Raw genomic sequence first — 22,170 nt, 5'->3', positions numbered from 1 at the left:
GTCTAATCAAGAAGCGTGTGCTATGCACTGCTGCTCCTTCCCACCTGGCTACGGAGGCGCCAAGAAAAATGTCTGTTGCAAGGATATTATAACCATACGATTCAGTTTACACAATGCAATGCAAGATATATTCATTCTTACCTATATACATAAATAGATATGTACATACTTATGCATATATTCACACATACATACTTACATTTTTTTTTTTTTTTTCCCCCAGCAGAGTGGACCTTAAACAGTTCTACAGCAAATCCAATATTTCCTCAAAACTAAATGACATTTTGGATTCAGCTGAAGATGGTTGTCTACCCATGAAGGATAAAAAAAAAAAGAGAATTTTTTCTTACTATATTACCATCCAAGAATGCAACCGGTAATATTACTGATGAATCCAGGAATGATAAATAATTTTTGCCTGGAAACATGATTAATGCTCAAGCTGCTTTGGATGATTCTTCAATCGAAGATGAGAAATCTAAATCCACTCTAAAGAAAAAAGAAAGGAAGAAATATCTACATAAGCACAAATGGGAAAAGAGAAACATTCAGCCTAAAACTGCAGCTTAGTCAGCAGAAGCCGTTCACATGGAACAACTCAAAAACCAAAATCTGTCACCATCGCAATATTTCAAATTGTTCTTTGATGATGATATAATAAGTGTAATTGCCACAGACACGAATAGGCATGTTTTTCAAAAAATTTAAAAAACTTGCAGGTAACTAATGAAGAAATGAAGTGCTTCTTAGGAATAATGCAGTTCATTGGCTATTATTCATCATCAAGAAGAAGAGTGTTTCAGAACAGTGCAGCTGATACTCATTCTCTTGTTGCCAATGCAATGAGATGTGATAGATTTGACAGTGTCTTTTCAAATTTACACTTTGCTTACAACACTAAATTAGCCGACCGGGCTAGCCGGGTGTGTAAAAGTGCCTGCCTGGCAACCCAAAGGTTGCGGGTTCGAATCCCGCCTCGGGCTTGGATCAAAGTACTGCAAAAACCTTGGGAGGTGCATTATGGCCACAGAAGCCGATGCACCAACAACTACCAAAAAAAAAAAAAAAAACACTAAATTAGATGATTCTGATAAATTTCCTAAACTCAGACCTCTGATGAATCATCTGAATGAAAAGTTTCTTCATTGGAAGAATTTTATAGCTTTGACAAGTCAATGTGTGAATACTTTGAAACACATGGATGTAAACAGTTTATTTGTGAAATACCAATTCGTTTTAGTTACAAGATTTGGTGTGGCACTACAACACTTGGGTATTTGGTGTGGTTTGAACCACATCAAGGAAGAACTCCCACAACTGGAGCAGGAAAAAAAATTAGCTTTGGGTTAGGAGAAGATTAGGGGATTAGAGGGGAACAGGCATTCTGTGTGTTATCAGACACTGTCTAAAACACTGTTGGACCCAATATCTTTCTATTTCAGAAGATTTAGAAGACGTCCGGTTGGCCTACCTCCTCAAAATCCACTCATGCACACCTTCTCGATGGTAAGCCCTGTTACATCACTTAGGTGGCAACAAACGTGTAGAGTGGTTCTCTTCAAGACAACTGGTCAGTATGAAGAGGAAAAGACCAAACCCTCCAGCACATGACAGTAAGACGAAACAATGGCCCTCAGTCCCCAGTGGCTTTCACTCCCCCCCCCCCCTCTTACGGCAGCGAGAGGATCAGAGTGGAAGCAGAGGGTGCTAAGAATCTCTGGTTACGACCAGGCTGCCATGTACGGAAACTGAACTTGGCCTGTTACAACGTAAGATCACTCATCGGTGAAGACAGGATATTAGATCTGGAAAAGGAATTAGAAAATGTGAATTGGAATATCATTGGTTTGGTTGAAACAAGAAGAAGAAATGAATCACTTATAAGTTTATCAAGTGGAAATCTGCTGTACACCAATAGAAACAGTGACAGGAGTGAAGGTGGAGTTGGCTTTCTGGTCCATAAAGATATTAAAAACATTTTGGAATATAAAAGTACATCACCAAGGGTGTCAAGATTATTACTCAGGATTTCTAAGAGGTATAAGCTAAAGGTTATAATGATTTATACACCAACGTTGAGCCATGCGGATGAAGAGGTTGAAGAAATGTATACCGAAATAATTGAGTCTTCTAGATGAACAGAAAACTCACTACACTATCATTATGAGGGACTTCAATGCTAAGGTTGGAAAAATACAAAACAGTGCAGAAAGGGGAACTATAGGAAATTTTGGACTTGTGGAATTTGCAGAATCTCGAGGAATGTCAGTAATGAACACTTTTTTAAAGAAAACGGTGAACAGAAAATGGACATGGAAGAGCCCAATGAAATCGACTTCATCCTCACTAACAGAAGATATATCGTGAATGATGTTCCTGTCCTGAACAAGGTAAATGTTGGAAGTGATCACAGATTGGTAAGATGCATACTTTATATAGATATAAGAAAAGAAAGGAAAAAACACTCGAATACAAAGGTCTTCAACATAACAGAAGAGGAGAAAATGCAGTATGTACCGGAACTTAAGGACAAGTTTGAGCTTCTGCAGACTGCACAGGACCAAGATATTGACGAGGAATATTACAACTTTCTGAAAGTGATAAAGCCCAATAAACTTATAAGTAAAAAGAAATCCAAATAAGAAAAAATTAGTCAAGAAACACTTGTCATGATGAACCGAAGACGACAAATGAAGAGCAAGATAAACACTGACAAAGACAAAATTGAGTATACTGAGTTATGCAAAGCCATTAGAAAGAGACTCAGAGAGGACATAAGAAAATTTAACACAAGAAAATTTAACACAAGAAAAGTAGAACCATGCATTAAGGGAAAACAAAGTATTTAAATTAGCAGCCATGAGCAGTAGTACAGAAAGACAAATGATACTGAAACTGAAGAATAGCAATGGTGTACTTATAAATAGAAGAGAAGGCATAATTCAAATAGCAGAAGACTGCTATAAAGAGTTATACAAGGAGTGAGGGAACGAAGCCAGCAGTGGGGAAATGGATCGCAAATTAGCAACACATACAACATACCTGATATCCTTCCTGATGAGGTAGAACATGCATTGAAGAAATTGAAGAATCAGACAGCCCTGGGGGAAGATAAAATTACTGTAGAGTTGTTAAAATTGGAAGGAAGACACATGACACAAAAACTGGCAAGACTCTTCACAAAATGCATTAGTAAAGGTGTGATGCCTAAGGAGTGGAATAATGCAATTATAGTTTTGCTGCATAAATAAGGAGATAAATCATAAATTGGAAATTATAGACCAATTAGCTTGTTATCCCACATCTACAAGTTGTTCACAAAGGTCAACCGAAAGAGCCAGCTGGCTTAGGACAGGATTCTCAACTATGGTCACCTTCACATAATATCACAGCTAATGGAGAAAGCAAATGAATATAAAACACCACTATGCCTGGCATTTGTGGATTATGAAAAGGCATTTGACTCCATACAGCATAAGGCAATATTTCAGGCACTGGAAAGACAAGGCATATATACCCATACTGTATATTATAATTTTGAAGAAAATATATGAGAATGCTACCTCCTTTATTAGACTAGACAAAGACAGTAGTAAATTTAAAATTGAGAAAGGAGTTCGACAAGGAGACATAATTTCTCTGAAGTTGTTTACTGCTGCCCTTGAGGAAGCTTTCAGAAGATTAGACTGGTCGTAGAAAGGAGTCATTGTGAACGGAGAGTTCCTAAACCATTTATGATTTGCAGATGATATTGTGGTCATAAGCCACGGTCCCAAAGAATTAGAGGAAAATCTTAATCAGTTATGCACAGTTAGTAAGGATTTTGGACTAAAGATGAATATGGCTAAAACAAAAGTAATGATGAACAAGTATGCCACAGAAAGGGAAATAATGATTGAAGGAGCAGTAATTGGAAAGGTGGAGTCATATACTTATCTGGGACAAGTCATTAGCTGTAATAATGATAAATGGCTGGAAGTCGAGAGAAGAATAAATTTTGGGCGGATAGCATTCAGGAAATAGTCACACACTGAGGAGCAATGTCCCAATTTGTCTGAAACGTAAAATAATGAACCAATGTTATGAACCAAAAGAATGGAAGAGAAGCTGAGAACTACACAGTGAAGAATGGAACGAATTATATTGGGAATCGGACTGTTAGATAAGAAGAGAAACACATGGATTAGGCAGCAAACTCAAGTAAAGGACATTCTTATCAAAACTAAAGAACTAAAATTGTCTTGGGCAGGACACATAGCTTGAAGACATGATAACAGATGGACTAAGAAAATAACAGAATGGTACCCAAGAGGAGCTAGAAGAAAATCTGGAAGACAACAACGGAGATGGACGGATGAAATTCATGAGTTTGTGGATAGTAAATGGATGTCCATTGCACAAAACAGAAGGAACTGGAATGTTGTGGAGAGGCCTTCATCCTGCAGTGGATTGAAAATGGCTGATGATAAATGATGATGATAGAAGAAGATCTTGTCAAATTTTCAGAAATTCTTTGAAATTCTATTGAAATGCAATTCAAAACCTTTTCATTTAAGGTGTGACAACTTTTTTACTAGTAAAATTCTAATGGCAAAGTTAAAAGAGATGTCAGTTAAAGCTGCAGAAACCATTTGTGATAACAGACTCGAATTTTCAGAAATTCTGTTGAAATGCAATTCAAAACCTTTTCATTTAAGGTTTGACAACTTTTTTACTAGTAAAATTCTAATGGCAAAGTTAAAAGAGATGTCAGTCAAAGCTGCAGAAACCATTTGTGATAACAGACTCAAATTGCCCAGTGGAAAAGAATAATGATTTGAAAAAAAAAGGAAGGACTCATTTGATTTTAGAACAGATGCAATTGATGAAGTATTGGTGTGTAGGTGAAATGATAATAATGTTGTGAGCCTTTGTGCAAATGCAGTGAGGGTTAAACCGATCATGCAGGCTTCACGCTATTCATGAGTATCTAAAAATACAGAACTGGTATTCGAGAAAAAAAATGGTATTCTAGCTTTATTACATACATGATTGATGTAACTGTGAATAACGCCTGGCAGCTACCTTGAATATGCGAAGGCAAAGATGCAATGGACGTATTAGGTTTTTGTAGAACTATAGTTAGATTTTATTTAGAGCGATATTGCAATACACCACAACATGGCCAGTGAGGAAGACCACAACAAAACTTGAATGAAAGTCAATTTGACCTGCTTTCACATTGGGTTGTTCCCCAAGAAAATCAAACACGATGTGTGTGTGTTGTCACATGAAAACAACAAAATGCTAGAAATGTAATCGAGGGTTACATGTAAAATACTTCAAGGCTCACCATATTCAGTAACACTTAAATAACATAATTTGTGTTTGTAAGGTATTTTTCTAGCATCCTATACACTGAGTGATCACTGAATTATGATCACCCCTGTGAAAACTGAATGCGACCCACTGACCGTGTGAGGTACGAGAGTGCGGAGTTAGTTGACCTACATAGTTCAGTAGGTAGTAAAATTCCAAGCATAATAGGTAAAAGGAAGGATTTATTGGAATTTGATAAAAGACAGATTGTGGGTGCTCGATGAGCTGGGGGCCTCGATTTATTTCCCAAACGGCTGAGCTGGTGGGGTGTTGAAGAGCCACCATAGTTAAACTGTACCAGGACTGGCATCAGAATGATCAAACAATGACCCGACGGCAAAACTGAAAAGGTCAGCGAAAGGTTGATGTTAGAGGTGAGCTCCGGGTCCGGCGACTCGCACAGGTGAACAGGCGCAGCACTTTTGAAGAGTTCACTACCCAATACAACTTGGGCCAATCCGGAACAATGTCTGGCATGACCATGCGTCGCATGTATGGGCTATACCAGCAGACGAGCTGGTGCCTCAATTTCCCAAATGGCTGAACTGGTGGAGTGTTCAAGAGCCATTGTAGTTAAGGTGTACATGGGCTATACCCCTACGACATCCCTTCCTAACCAAGGTTCATCAGCAATAAAGACTCGCCTGGTGCAAAGAGCATGCAAGTTGGATGTTAGAAGACTGGAAGAAGGTTTGCTGCTCGGCTGAATCACGTTATTTACTTTACACCGTGGATGGTCGTGTACGGATTTGGCATCAACAACATGAGGCTCTTGATCCATCATACATAGTATCAAAAGTGCAGCCCGGTGGAGGTGGTGGGATGGTGTGGGGCATGTTTCACTGGCAGGAGCTTGGATCCCTGGTGCATATGGAACAACATATCAGTGGTCTCCGCTATCATCAGCTGCTTGCTGACTGTGTACACCCCGCTATGTTTACACTTTTTCCCAAATGGCGATGGTGTCTTCCAAGATGACAGCACTCCGGGCCATCGGGCACTTGTTGTGCAGGAATGGTTTGAGGAACCCAGTTCTGACTTCCTGCATAATCAATTGACCTCTGAACTCTCCCGATATCAATCCCATAGAATACTTGTGGGGCACTATGGAAAGGCATATCAGGCGTCTGGGTAGACCAATCACCTCCGTACCTGCATTGCTGACTGCATTACACACAGCTTGGTTGGCCATACCTCCCGAATGCTTCCGACATCTTGTTGAATCAATGCCACATCGGATAGCTGTTGTACTCAGGGCAAAAGGAGGACCTACGAAGTATTAGGTAGATGGTCATAATTCAGTGACTCAGTGTATATCTATATAGGACACCTTGTATTTTCATTGTAAATCATATTTTGATGAATAAAATTGCATTTCTTGTGCCATTAAGTTTTATTTGAACTTATTTATCACATAATTGTAAAATTCATAAAAAATTCTGACTTTAGGCATAAATGGTAAGCCACCAATCAGGAAACTAAAATCAATCACTCAGACACAAAATGTGCATTAACAATATGTGAAACAGAACTTCCTAGAAAGAAAAAAAAATAATTAAACTGAAAACAGCTTTGCTGAGTGGTGTAGTGAGCCATGTGTAACTAAGACCAACCCTCAAAATAACAGTTCCCAAAGAGAAGTTTTATAAACAACAACTCAGTAAACTTGAGTTGGTGATCCCTTTCCCCACTGCAGGGTGGGAGTACATATAAAAGTGCATATTTTTGTAATACACATGGAATAGTGCACATGACTGAACATGTTATGCCCGTGAGCACATGAAATTTTTGCCAGTACAAACAGCTACAGAAAATTAACACAGATCTAAATTATGCTTTTACTATTGGGTTTTACTCTTGGACAAGAAAAATAACTTTAGCCGTGATGTAGCCAAATGTTCAGGAGTACAAGTGCAGTAGCACACGCCTTTTGAGTGGTCCGGGGTTCGAGCCCTTAACTGCTAAATACGATTAATAATATGTATTGATTGATTTATTGTAAACTCTACTGACCTGGTGGTCGTGCTGGAGTATAAGCAAAAAAATTTTTTTAGACAATAAACATGACATTCAAAATTTCTCCTTTTAGTAAATTGAAAATGATCTTCAGCATTTCCAGTTTGGCTGCCGAATCAGACATTTTGATATTAATTTCAGAATCAGTTAAAGAACACACCTTTGAAGGTATGCACTTTTGAATCACAGTTGGTCGGAAAATTAGATGGAAGAGCATTAAAATTTTTTTTGACTGTGGCTATCTGCACCCAAAGACTTTCTAATCGACATTTCTTCTCAAGGCATGTGGAACGAATAGCACTATTTCGGGAGAACAGAGTACAGGTGACCCCTGCTTAATGCTGATAATTCGTTCCGTAAAAACAGAGCTCTAAGTGAATCCGCACTAAGCGAGCGCTGCATTCCCATACGGTAACATATGTTTTTGTGAGTTGCAGTCGGTGCCATAGGATATTTCCTAATCAATAATAAACGGTAGTGCAATAATAAATGAACAAATGTTGCTCAAAATATTTAATATTGAAATATTTGTACATATAAAATATTCGGCATTACATACGTATATAATTATGGGGTAACTACTTACGTATCAAAATTAAACTTAAAATTCCAATTAAAATCATGAATTTAATTGATCTAAATTGATTTAATTTAATTAATGAATTTAATCATGAAAAATGTGTCGATTTTGGGTTGAACTTTGGCCCTCTTCCAAATAAACTAAAAGGGGTATTAATTTTAAATCCCCCACAGCATTACTGATTCTTCGCCGCTTTGAAACCTGGCACTTTTTTTTTTCTTTCAACATGAAACTTTTTTTAGGCATTCGTTTCCACAAAAGTCCTGCTTCATCTGTGTTAAAAACTTGTTGAGAAGTATAACACATAATATCCCTCTTCAATAATTTTAACAAGTTCTTTTTTGAAAGTTTCGGCTTCTTCTGCACTTGCAGCTTCTCCCTGGATTTTAAATCTATTCAACCAGCCCTTACTAGCTTTGAATGGTTCCACATTTTTTTTTTTTTAAGGTGAGTTTTCTTCAGATCATCATATTGGCTAATCTCTCTCTCTCTCTCCTTTTTTTTTTTAATAATATTTAACTTAACTGAATTCTGCATTGGATATTATCTTCAATAAAATTAGTTAAAAGTCTTTCCATTTCAATCCTAACAGCCGGCCTAGCCCTAGTTGCTTGCAGTGGAACAGCTATCTTTCCCATTGCTAAAATTAATTCTTTATTTTTTTTATAATTGTTCTTACAGTTAAACTTGCAAGTCCTAAATTATGGCACACACTGCTTGTCTTTGACCTGAATCGATTCGCTTCAAAACATCTAATTTAATTTTCAAATTCAGTCTTTTTCTTACATTTATAGTCTTTGTACTGCGCTCAGACGTTGTTGCTTTTTCATTCTTATTGGCCATTATTAATTCTTCGAAAATGTAACTGCGTTGATTGCATTAATTATGATACAATGTTCAAGTAAACTGTCCGTTTCGCGCAATGTCTAATACGGTACTGAGTGATGACGACTTCGGATAAATGCATATAACGCAAATATTACAAGCAATATACTTGATCATTTTTTAAAATATTGATCTTGGAACTACGTAACAAGTCACTGTACTGCAATTAAATTAGCGTGCGAGAAAATTTCACTGAGTGTGGGAAAATTTCTCAAGTTGGCGTGGGAAACGTTTTAATTCTGCTTTGCTATTCATTTTCAAGCTATCGACTCCATCAAATGAAACGATTTCGTTAAATATGCCAAAAATGCAATCTGTAAAAGAGCGTTATAATGATCTGTAACAGTGTTATAGTCAGATACAGGTTATAATATAAGAATAGCGATCAGCATAAAGCGAACCGCGTTATAACATGGGGCCTGCTGTACAGCTCTTGGTTCACCGAGTGAGCCAAGCTATAGCAGGGTAACTGTATATAAATTGAATAATTTTTTATAGGAAGTTCTTCGGCCTGACACTCTCATCATATTAATCCAATTAATACATTATATGAGACTAAATTTATGACACGATATTATGATTTAAAATTGTTAATATATACAGGTTTCTTAAAAATAATCCTGTATTCAATTTCCATAATCTACTCACTACCAAAAAGAAGAGCAAAGCGAAATCGATGCACATCAACTCACCACAAACTAAACCACCCATGGACAGGAAATTGAAGACAATTGTCAAATTTACTAAAATAATTTAGACTGAACTTCTTAATAAGGGACAAAGTTATTTCGGGATGGTCCATGCTCACAAGAAGTAGACTTTACCTCTTGTGAGCATGGACCATGATTGCTGCTTTGTGCACCTGCATAGCCTGATTGCAAAAACATCACTTTCTTTGTTTATTTGCTTTTCCTGATGACTACAGACATATGGCACGGCTTAGAAGTTGAAAGCTATTCACTGCCTTCACGTGAGGTCATAAGCATTATTTGGCATGCTCAGGGTTGTAAATAATCAACAAATTTCTGATACACAGTTTTAGGTGTTCTGGAAGTCATATTTCTCCTAATTGAAATGAAAAATGATAACACTAAATTTTCTGTTTATACTGCAGGACGACCATATGGTCAGAGGAGTTCACAAGGTACAGAATACGAGAAACAGCACCGTATTTAAAGTGGCAGAATTTACATACATTATAATATAAACAGTTTTGGATTTTCATTTTTGATTATAATAAGCAGCTGAAAAACAATAACCAGTGATTTTATTAACTGGCATTTACTTTTCATGTTTGGGATCCCCATAAGAAGTATACATGTCAGTAGATTAATGTTCAAAATAGAATACTGACACTAACCAAGGTATAAGTTGAGTCTGACTGTGCTTTTAATAGTTAAATTTAGTGTGTTTTGCAGTTCTGTGCCTTAAAGATACATGAATAAGACTTTCTTGAGTGTGTTTATTAAATAAGTTTAATTTGATTAAAAATATATATTTTATGAACATTAAGATATTTACTCAAAAAATTTTTTAGTGGACCACTGATCAAGATGTTACTGATGCCATTAACAGCATAGGCATTACAGATATTTTAGAAATAAAGTTCTATGAAAATAGAGCTAACGGGCAATCAAAAGGGTAAGAAATGTTATTTTTAATTATATTAACAGTAAATTTTAGTTGAGTTTATATACTTAAGAGTACTCTCTTAACAGAAATCACCGACTTGTCAGTTTTATTGATAATTTTGACCTCTAATATAGATTTTTTTATCATTTTGCTTATTCTTGGTAAATCAAATATATAGTATACAGAATATTATGGTACACTCAGTGTATGTTAAGTAGTGAAGCTTCGAAATATGAATGGAGCTGCTGCACAAAATGTTTACTTCTCACCGGGCCCTGGAATGTCAAATTGCAGTCTTATTAGTATTATAAGCTTGCAAGGAAGCAAGCTTATACAACCTTAACAAAAAAAAAAATGCAGCCCACATCATTTTCAGTCCCTCTAATAATTTATTTAATTTATTAGTTCAGACTACCCACTTCCACAACACCAGATGGAAGCTTATTCCTATAATCAGTTACTCTCTGGGTTAAGGCAGCTTTCGCTCATTTGTCCTGCATTACAGATATTTTAGAGATAATAATAGTAATCCTTTTTCAGTTTAAATTTGTCTTCTTATATGCATTGTCTAAGAAAGAGTAAGGATGCCATCAGCATTTAGCTTACTCTATCCATTTACAGTGGAATCTTGTTAATACAAAGTTCAAGGGACCTAAATTTTCATGTTTTGTGTTAACGAGATTTGTAGTAATGAGGTCCCCCAAAAGTGTCAAAATTTTACTGGTTTTTTTTTTTTTTTTGGGTACATACTGTATATCTAAGATTAATAATAATACCAAAAATAAATTAATACAATAAAATAAAAACAAAAGCCTTGTCTAACAATATAGTAATAGGAATAACATTTTTTAAAAGATTTTATTTTATTTTATTTGTAAGATAAACTAAGAGAAAAGCAATATTAATGGAAATAAAAATATTGTACAGTATATATTTTGATATATACAATATTTTAATATCACAGTAAATCTTAATTAATATATAAAATATATCAATTAAGATTATATTATATTACAGTAAACCCGCGCTATTCGCGGTGTCTGTATTTGCGGTTTCGCGTATTTGCGGTCGCTGATTTAATATAAAATGAAACCTAAAAAAATGTGAATTTTAAAGCGCCGTGAACATTTTCCGCCATAAAAAAACATGGGCGTGGCTAAAATTATCTTTCCCAGTCAAAACAGCGCTCGGTGGGGGGAGAGGGGTGACAAAATCGTGAGCGTGGATGTTTCTCGCTAATCCTTGTTCAGTATGTGTTATGCGCTTGTCATGGAAGGTTTCGTCGTTTGCTTTTAATTTATATGCTTATAAATTGAATAAATTTATCAATTTATAAATTGATATGCTTACAAAAGTGATAAATCTACTGTTTTGCAGTGTAAAACAGACTTTTTTGAGTGTGTTAACGGAAGAAAGTGCCTTTATTGTGGACAAATTCTTTCTAACCCGTACAAAAATATGGCTACGAATAACAAGGGAAATGTGAAAAGATCAAAGAAGGTGATGAAATTAGCGAATAAAATTGAGTTATTAGACAAAATTTCTAATGGTGAAAGTGTCTCCTCAGTGGCAAAACATTATAAAATCAACGAGTCAACGGTACGATCAATCAAGAAATCGGAAGAAAAAATCCGCCTGGTGTCCCTGAAAACGTGCTAATTGCTTCAAAAATTTGCTCTGTAACTCGTGATGTTAAATTAGAAAAAATGGAAAAAGCTTTAAATCTGTGGATAGAAGACCGAACGGGCGCCTCTGTAGCCAGGTGGGAAGGAGCAGCACACGCTTCTTGATTAGACTGGGGTTCGAGCGCGTCACCACCAAATACGGAGAATGCGGAAAGGTCAGGGAATGACCACCGCATATTCCCGGAGCAATATGGCCTTAGTTGCTAATGTTCCTAAAAACCAAATAACAAACAACAAACAACAGAAGACCGAACTCAAAATAAAATTCCATTAAGTTCACTCATCATTCATGAAAAGGCAAAACTCCTTTATCAACACTTTAGCGAAACTGGTCTAGTACTGGCGGGATAGGTTTTTTAGCTAGCAAAGGCGCTGGATTGAATGATTTGTTTGAAATTTCTAATAAATATTACATTTAATATTAACTTGTTTCTTATTTTCATTTTGATGCCTTATGCTTGCATTTCACTATGTACTGTCTATGTACATATAATACATACATAGACAAAATTTTAGACTAGTTTTTTCTTATATATTTCATGTTTTGGAATGGAACCCCTTTATTACTATGGGAGCCATAACTCAGTATTCGTAGCATTTCTCAGGAACATAACCCCCACGAATAGCGGGGATTTACTGTATATTATATTATATTAATTAAGATTACATTATATTAAGATACAATCTTAATATAAAAGGAGAAGTACAAAACATTAACTTTTTAATAAATTAATTTAATTTAAATTAATGTTGTGTGCACAGTTTTTGTCTATATGCATTTTTAACTACAGCACAGACGTTATCAAAGGCAATAGTTGTTTCTTTATCAACATTACTGCAGGCCCACACATTCTCTATTATGTTCAATGCATTTTTGGCATCTCTTTTAGATGGCAGTGTGTGTGTGTGTGTGTGTGTGCGCTTCTTCATTTTTGCTGTCGCTAGTAACAAAAACATCATCTTTTTGTTTGGTACCCAGCAGCTCGTATGGTGTTGGCGGTAGCAACTTCATCATCCACCTTCACAAACTCTTCAAAATCCATATGCTCCTTCAAATTCCTCCATTCCTCACTGTTGCTATCACATTTGTCTGCTGGACCATGTTTTTTGATGATGTTCTCTCCAAAGCCATTCTTTCTGAAGCAGTTGATTATTACACTTGATGTAACACTTTCCCAAGCAATAACAAGATTATGGATAGCATCCAAGACATTCCAATTTGGCTGTAAATTGTTCCCTCCTTCTATGTTACGGATCAAGTACTTTTATCAGGCGGGCTCTATATGTTCCCTTGAGGTTATAAATAATGCCTTGATCCAATGGTTGCATTAAACTGGTGGAGTTGGGGGCTAAAATCAACAGCCGTATATTTGTCATCTTAAGTGATTTGGCAGAATGTGCTGTACAACGGTGTAGAATCATCAAAATGATCCTTTTTTCTGAAGCCAATCTTCTGTCCAACTTTGATAATCAAGATTGAAAAATTTTGACCCTAAATCAAGACTGTATGTTTCTAGGTGGTAGATGACTCTCATCAAACGGTGCAATACCACCACTTTGCTTATTGGAGACTTGAAGTGGTGGAACCCATGTTTAGTCTCTAGAGGTAAGTTCCGGTCAACCCTTCCCTATCTCTTCCATCATGCAGTATGATTGATGACTTTTGAGGTTATGATGAACGTCGTGGCGAGATCGAATATTCCTTACATTTTGAGGGTACAGCTCTAAAACGGTGTTCGCAGGCCGGCCGCTAGTTAGTACACTGGACCTAACCTATTGGTAACTCTCTAGGAGGCTTCCGGATCAGCTAGTGTATAATCTTCCTACCTCTACTCTGCCAGATAGTGACTGGAGGGAGTCCGAGTAGTGTGTATGCGGGGAGTATTGCCAAGGCCACGTTATGTCAAGGATATGGGTATATTCTTACCATGTGTACGCCATATCCAAAAATTTCATTACTTCATACAGCATGTCCCACCCACTTTTTCTTACTATTGAATACACCATGAATTGTCAAACTAATAGGCAAGCTTATCTGCGAAAAGATCTAAACCTCCCAAGGACTTCTTAATTCATTTCACAAATATACGTGGTCTCAATTCTAATCTCAACGATGTCCATTTCCACTTGCAGTCTGCCAAACCCCATGTACTTTTTCTGACAGAATCTCAGTTATCGGTTGATTCAAATACTGCTCATCTCAGATGCCCAAATTATTCGCTGTATGATTCCTTTTGCCTCAAAGGTGGTACTTGTGCATATGTCCGTTCTGATATTCCCTGTCAGAGACTTGGCAATTTGGAATCTCCTCTCTTTGATCTTCTCTGGCTTAAAATCTCTCTACCTCATTGTGTCAAATTCATCTGTTGTCTCTACCGTTCTCCCAACTCCACTAATCACTTGGAGCTCTTTGACTTCCTCTTTTTGCAACTTGACTTTCTCCAGTCCAACTTTCCTAACAGTGAGGTAATTTTCCTTGGTGATTTTAATGTTCACAACTCCAGCCGGCTTCCGTTTTCTATTCACACCGACCCAGCAGGTCGAGATGCTGAGACTTTTGCAATTACTAATGACCTAGCACAGATTGTTCATTTACCTACAAGAATACCGGACAATCCTAATCATCCAGCCAATACGCTTGATCTTTTTCTCACAAACAACCCTTCTAAGTACACGATCGAAGTGAGAGGTCCTTTAGGTACTTCAGATCACAACTTGGTGATTGTCTCTTCTCCAATGGAACCTGTATCTCATGGCTATTCCTAACCTCTTGTTGTTTGGCATTACAAGAATGCAAAATGGGATGATCTGCGAGGCTTCTTTTCCTTGGTTGGATTACTGTTTCAAAATTTCTGATATCAGTGTTTGCTCAGATCGTGTCAGTGAAATTATTCTTGCAGGAATGGAATGCTTTATCCAACACCCCACTTTAAAATCTCGTCCTTTATCTAAACCATGGTTTTCCAATAAATGTGCTAAGGCTGTTCAAGAGAAGAATGTTGCATATCGTAATTGGCTTGTTTCTAATTCTTCAGTTTCATTTTCTGCCTACATCAAAGCTCTCAACAATTGTAAAGCAATTATTAATCAGTCCAAACTAGAGTTTGAACAGGCTAAGAGTAGAAAACTTGCTTTTTTCCCTAATGGTAGCCGAGCATTCTGGTCTCTTGTCAAAGCTATTGGCCGCAACGTTTGCCAATCTCTACTCCCACCTCTGTCCAAACCAGATAGTTCTGTTGTCACTTCATCCAAGGATAAAGCTGACCTTCTAGCATCCCATTTTTCTTCCAACTCGTGTATTAATGATCTTGGTAAAACACCTCCCACCATTCCCAATGTGCTCCATTTAATGCCTCCTGTGGTCTTCCGTCAAAAGGATGTCAGAAGGATTTTGACGAATTTTGATGCTAAGAAAGCTCCAGGTCCTGATTGTATTTCTCCCCTTGTTCTCAAAACCTGTGCTCCTGAACTTACTCCTATTCTTTGCCGCTTTTTTGTACTTTCTTATTCCAAAGGTGTTTTTCCTTCTGCTTGGAAATTTGCTCATATCCAGCCAGTTCCTAAAAAGGGTGACAAATCCCTCCCATTCAATTATCGTCCCATTGCAATTACTTCTACTCTTTCTAAAGTAATGGAGAAATCAATTAACTGCCAACTTTTAAATTAACTAGAAACCTTGCGTCTGATCAACAATCGCAGTATGGATTCCATCAGTGTCATCCACTGGTGATGTTCTGGCTTATGTTACCCATTTATGGACTAATTCAATGGAAAGGTTCGGTGAAACACAAGTAGTTGCTCTTGACATCTCAAAGACTTTCAATCATCTTTGGCATAAAGGTCTTCTAAACAAGCTTCCATCTTATGGTTTGCCAACTGTTTTTAGTAATTAGTTATCCAGTTTTCTCTCTGATCGCTCACTGAGGGTGATGGTTGATGGCTCTCTGTCGTCTGACTTCTCCACTAATGCCGGTGTCCCCCAAGGTTCAGTTCATTACCCCACTCTTTTCCTCCTGTATATTAATGACCTCCTTCCATTGACTGGAAATCCTATCCATAGTTTTGCCGATGATAGCACATTGCATTCCACTTTCCATTTTGAGAAACCTTGCCCTGCTCAATCAGCTTTAACTTCTCGAAAATCTGCTACCAATTCCTTAAATTCCGATCTTCAGGTAATTCTCCAATGGGGCAAAGTTAACTTAGATGATTTCAACCCTTCTAAAACTCAGCCTTGTCTTATATCTCGCAAAAAAAGGATTCTTCTGCTCCTATGCTTATCTTTAGTGACACTCCGATTTCTAGGCAAAATGATATATCTCTTTTGGGGATTACCCTGACTTCTAATGTCTCTTGGCACAAGCATATTAGAAATATTGCTTCCTCTGCATCTAAAAAAAACTTGGTTTTCTCTTTCACTCTCGGCGTTACTTTTCTTCCAAACAGCTGCTCACTCTGTATAAATCGCAAATCCGCCCTGTCATGGAATATTGGTCCCACATCTGGGGTGGTGCCCCCAAAACCTCTCTCAGGCTTCTTGATTCCATTCAGAAGAGGGCAGTTAGGTTAATTAATGATTCATCTCTAACAGAGTCTCTCCACTCGCTGTCTCATAGACATACTGTTTCTGCTGCATGCCTGTTCTACAGATACTTCCATGGGCACTGTTCTTCTGAATTGGCTTCTATAATTCCCGCTCTTTCTCTTTCAAAACAGTCCAAACACGTGCCACCACCAGCCAACATCCATTTACTGTCCAACTTCACACTCCCAGAACCAACTTTTCATCTTCCTCGTTTATTCATTCAACTGCCGTTTTCTGGAACAACCTTCCTTTGTACGTATTTCCTGAAAATTACAGTCTACATCAATTCAAGTCCAGTGTCAACAAATATCTTCTTTTGTCTTCTCAACCTCCAACCCAAGCACGGTACTAAGTACTATAGGTTCTAATACCTCTTGTGTTTGGGGTTTACATAAAAAAAAAAAAAAAAAAAACTTCTATTGGCCTCATAATCACAGGGAAGTTGTCAACTGCTTTAAAACATCTTGGCTTGGAAAACTTTACCAATCACAAGTGGGCATAGTTTTGTACCGCCATCTGAATTGCAGCATAATAGAACAGCTAGTCTTTGTTTATTTAATTTTCCACCATGACAAGACTCTCCTCAAACAGCAAATGTTTTGTTTGGCATCATATTATAAAATAAACCTGTCTCGTCAAGATAAAAAATATCCTTTGCCTCATATTTTTCAATGATGGACCATACAGATCACAACAGGTCTGTAGCCTTTTCTTTGTCGACTAATCCAGACTCACTGCAAACATTTCGTGAAACCAAGTTATTCCTGTCTTTAAATCTTTGGAGCCAGCTGCTTCTGCATTTGAAGTTGCTAATCCCATGTTGCTGAGCTAAAGAATTTGCCTTTTCTTGCAAAATCAGACCTGACATTGGCAAATTAGATGCACGCATTTGTTGGTGCCACTCGAAAAGTTTTGTTTTAAGCTCCTTGTGTTTTGCACCATGAATTCGTTTCCTGTTTTTCATCACTGTTCCAGTGTCATGCACTTCTTCAAGTCTTTTTGGGTTTATCATATTGTAAATAAAGTAAGTAAAGGGATGTATTCCTTTGCAATATCCGTTTTGCTTCTTTCCAACCTATCAACCTCTTGTATAATTTTTCGTTTAATTTCCAGGCTTAATTCTGTCCACCTACGGTTTGTCACCATAACACAGCTAGATAACATTTGATATCAGTAAATTTTAAATTAATTTAAAAACACAAGTTCGGAAAAAGACATCAGCTCAGATAAAATGGCACAAAAAATAGATTGCTGTATATGATAGCAAAAGACTCTTTGAACTGGATTAACAATTGCAACTGACCTTATTTTTGTGGAGAGCGAGGGAGTGTGAATGTAAACAACTTAGAAAAACTTTTTGTTAATTTAACAACTTATCCTTCAGAAAGTTTTTTTTCAGAGTGCCCTTGACATTGTAGCTGCCATAAACTGCTTTTGTTACACAAAACTAATTTTTAACAAGTCAGTGTGGCCCCGGGTGCCAAGCGATTGTGACTGCGCAATTTCTCTGTGCTATTACTGCGATTTCTCAAAAGTGATTTATAGTTATTTTGCGTTCTTCACGTTAATAAATCTATTCATTTAAAAACAGCTCTTGTTACAAAAACACTTGTACAGAGCAAGAAAGGAAAGGCACCTTTCTTTATTTCTTCTAGTTTACTACTAACCACTTACTACTTTTCGCTTGGTCACACCAGGCACTGCTCCTGCCTCCCCGTGGCGGGGCCGGTAACCTTGGCAGAAAAGTTCATCTGCCAGGGGCTAAGAGGAGCCAACATGGAACAAAGTATGTTTCCAGCTTTAGAGCCGTCGAGCTGTCGGCCAAACACAGAAAATGACCATGATTCATCGCAAGCAAAGAGGTTGAAAACCAATCCCTCGGCGACAGACATACCTGCATTCTTAATTATGCACTCACTATCTGACCAGCCTCTCAGTAAGCTATCCCCTTTTTTAATCCAAAAACACCTGGAAAGTATTGCAGGGTCTCCCAAGATGGTTAAGAGACTGCAATCAGGGGACTTGCTTATTGAAACTATAAATGGCAGACACTCTGAAAAATTACTGAAAAAGACAACTTTCGCTGGTACCGCCATCTGAATTGCAGCATAATAGAACAGCTAGTCTTTGTTTATTTAATTTTCCACCATGACAAGACTCTCCTCAAACAGCAAATGTTTTGTTTGGCATCATATTATAAAATAAACCTGTCTCGTCAAGATAAAAAATATCTTTTTTATCTTGCTGATGTCTTTTTCCACATGCAACCCTAAATACATCAAAGGGTGTAATATCTAGTTGGGACCTGATGAATGTGACGGAGGAAGAAATTAAAGAAGAGCTTCAGGAACAAAATGTAATTGCTGTAAAAAGAATTATGATAAAAAAAGACAATATTCTCACACCTACCACAAATATCATTCTTACATTCAACAGTCCAAGCCTACCCTCATCAGTAAAAGCTGGATATCTACTTTGCCGCACTCGTCCTTTCATACCCAATCCGTTGAGATGTTATAAATGCCAGAAGTATGGCCACTCTCAAACAACATGCAGAAGCAACCCAGTTTGTCCCAACTGTGGTTCGTCCGATCACATTCAAAGTGATTGTTTGGTGAAAGAAATGATCTGTCCCAACTGCAAAGGCAACCATCCGGCCTACTCTAAGACATGTGAGAGGTGGAAAACAGAGAAAAAAATTGTGAAATATAAAGTTGAAAACAGAGTTAGTTATCAGGAGGCTAGAAAATTAATAGCACCGAGTATACCTAACCGTACCTATACCAATATTACAAAAAAATACCAAACCATTGCCACACAAACCGATGTTACCGTTCCTTCAAACACTTCCATCTCTGACTGGGCTCGGGCTGTCCTCTCTCAGCAACAGTCCAGTGCCGTTAAGCACACAGACCAAGCAAATAATACGCCTCTCACAATACCAGCAAAATCTCAATCTCCGCCAGTGAATGCCACTACAAATAATGATAATTCGACTTCGAAAAAGATTATCCAGGACAAATCGATGGAGGCAGAGTATCCATCCAAACAGGAAGATCCAATTCTGGAAATATTTGCTGAAGAAGAGATGGACACTGGTCGCCCTTCCTTTCCGAAAAGAGACAAACCAAAGCTAGAACGCCATAAGACAGCCACGTCAGGTACAGCTTCTTCCTCTAAATTCAAATAATGTCTAACATCTTGCAATGGAATTGCAGAGGCTTTCGTGGAAACATTGACGACATCCGTTATTTAATTAATCGCTACACTCCAGTTGGTTTCTGCCTGCAAGAAACCTATTTAGCTCCTCAAATTTCCATTTCCATCAAAAACTACTCGGTCTATAGACGAGATCGGAATACATCCGATTCTGCTCGAGGTGGTGTAGCTATTTTAATTAGTACAAGGATTCCAGCTAAGCAAATTACTCTCCAAACCCAAATCGAAGCTGTCGCTGTGCGTCTGATTACTCAGACTGCATTAACTCTAGTCTCAGTTTATCTCCCACCAAATCATGCTTACTCTTATAATGATCTTAAAGAACTTTTATTGCAGCTACCCTCCCCTATCTGCCTGCTAGGGGATTTCAACGGCCACCACTCTTTATGGGGTTCATCTAAATTAGACAGACGCGGCAGATTGATTGAAACTTTACTGGAAAAAGAAAACCTCACTCTTCTTAACAGTGGCTCGCACACCCATATACAGTTACCTAATGGACAGACCTCTGCCATTGACCTATCGATTTGCTCCCCGATACTATTTTCAGCTATGCAGTGGTCCACTCTGGATGATCCCATGGGCAGTGACCATTTTCCAATTGTTTGTAATCTGTTGACTACACAACCACCATTAGATGAACCCTGCAGGAAATGGAAATTCTCTAAAGCCAATTGGGCCAAATTTCAATCAGCAATCACTCTTGACAAAAAAACTATTCAATTACAGCCCATAGATGAAGTTACTGATTATATTACATCCCGTCTTTTAGTTGCAGCTAAGTACTCAACTCCATTATCAAATCCCCCGTCCCGACGGCATTTCAACTACTGGTGGAACGAAGAGTGCACAAAAGCAAAGAAGGAAAAAAATAAAGCATTTAATTTATTCCGTCGATCTCCAACCACAGCTAATCTAATTAGCTACAAGAAACTAAGGGCAAAGGCGCGTTACATTCAAAAGCAGGCCAAGAAAGATTCTTGGACTAGGTTCGCATCATCTATCAATAGAAACACGGACTCCAGACTAATATGGAAAAAAATTAGGCAGCTGTCTGGTAAGTTTCCAACTGTTCCTTCTCCAATTCTCTCCTGCAATTGGGCAAGAACTCTCTGCTCCTCTAGATATAGCCAATGCCTGGGGCAAAACTTTTGCTCAAATATCGGCTGCATCAAATTACACTCCAAAATTCCAGAAAATTAAGACCGCCACCGAACAGAGACCTATCAACTTTCGAACCTCACTATCACTTCCCTATAATCAGCCTCTGCAATATTGTGAACTTTTACAGGCCATCAGAACAACACGAAACAGTGCCCCTGGGCCAGATGGCATATATTATGTCATGCTGCAGCATCTCGATGACAAAAACTTACAACTGCTTCTAATCTTTTTTAACCAGATCTTCCTGGAATATATTTATCCAACCTCTTGGCACCATGCTACAGTTTTGGTGTTTTTGAAACCTGGAAAAGATCCCTCCAATTCTAATAGTTACAGACCAATATCTCTGTCAAGTTGCCTTTGTAAAATTCTGGAAAAAATGATCCATAGTCGACTCACTTGGATCATTGAAACTCAACAACTACTGAGTAATTGTCAACATGGCTTTCGCAAAAACAGATCATCCCTAGATCTGATGATCAAGGCGGAATCTGAAATTCTCAATGCCTTTGTGAAAAACGAACACCTTGTCATGGTCTCCATTGATATAGAGAAGGCATTTGATACTACCCGGCGCTATGGCATTCTCAGTGACCTATATAATCTTGGTCTACGAGGCAACCTACCCATATTTATTAGGAACTTCCTCAAGAGCCGATCTTTCCAGGTGAGATATCAAAATTCCCTTTCTGCTACATTCTCGCAGGAAGAAGGAGTACCGCAAGGATCAGTTTTGAGTGCAACATTGTTTGCCCTTAGAATTGATTCCATTACAAAAATACTCCCAAATACTGTAGAGGCTTACCTGTACGCTGATGATCTTGCTATTTCTTGCCATTCTCAGAACATGAGATCTATCGAAAGGCAATTGCAGATGTCCTTCAATAAAGTTCAAAAGTGGGCTGAGCTCAATGGATATCGTCTTTCCCAACAGAAAACAGTTGCGATCCACTTTTGCTGTCAACGCAAATTGCATGCAGATCCTGAACTTCGGATTTCAAATTCCACCATTCCGATTGCCAGCAATATGAAATTTTTGGGACTAA

General features: G+C 37.7%; 1 protein-coding gene across 3 annotated transcripts in view; it reads left to right on the top strand.

Moving 5' to 3' along the window:
* The window catches only part of Cpsf6 (cleavage and polyadenylation specificity factor subunit 6), an 821,382-nt gene that overhangs the window by 175,753 nt on the left and 623,459 nt on the right, over window positions 1-22,170 (top strand). For all 3 annotated transcript variants that reach the window (XR_016547729.1, XM_090386823.1, XM_090386824.1), the window contains exon 5: window positions 10,377-10,480. Coding sequence is in view for 2 of the 3 variants with exons in the window: in XM_090386823.1 (XP_090242949.1) it covers window positions 10,377-10,480 (104 nt within the window). In the remaining variant the exon portion in view is untranslated. The remainder of the gene's footprint in view (window positions 1-10,376; window positions 10,481-22,170) is intronic.

Source organism: Mastigoproctus giganteus, chromosome 12 (assembly GCF_048544385.1).
Source record: "Mastigoproctus giganteus isolate SK-2022 chromosome 12, ASM4854438v1, whole genome shotgun sequence".
In the NCBI taxonomy this organism is placed as follows: domain Eukaryota; kingdom Metazoa; phylum Arthropoda; class Arachnida; order Uropygi; family Thelyphonidae; genus Mastigoproctus; species Mastigoproctus giganteus.
This window is presented reverse-complemented; position numbering and strand designations above follow the sequence as displayed.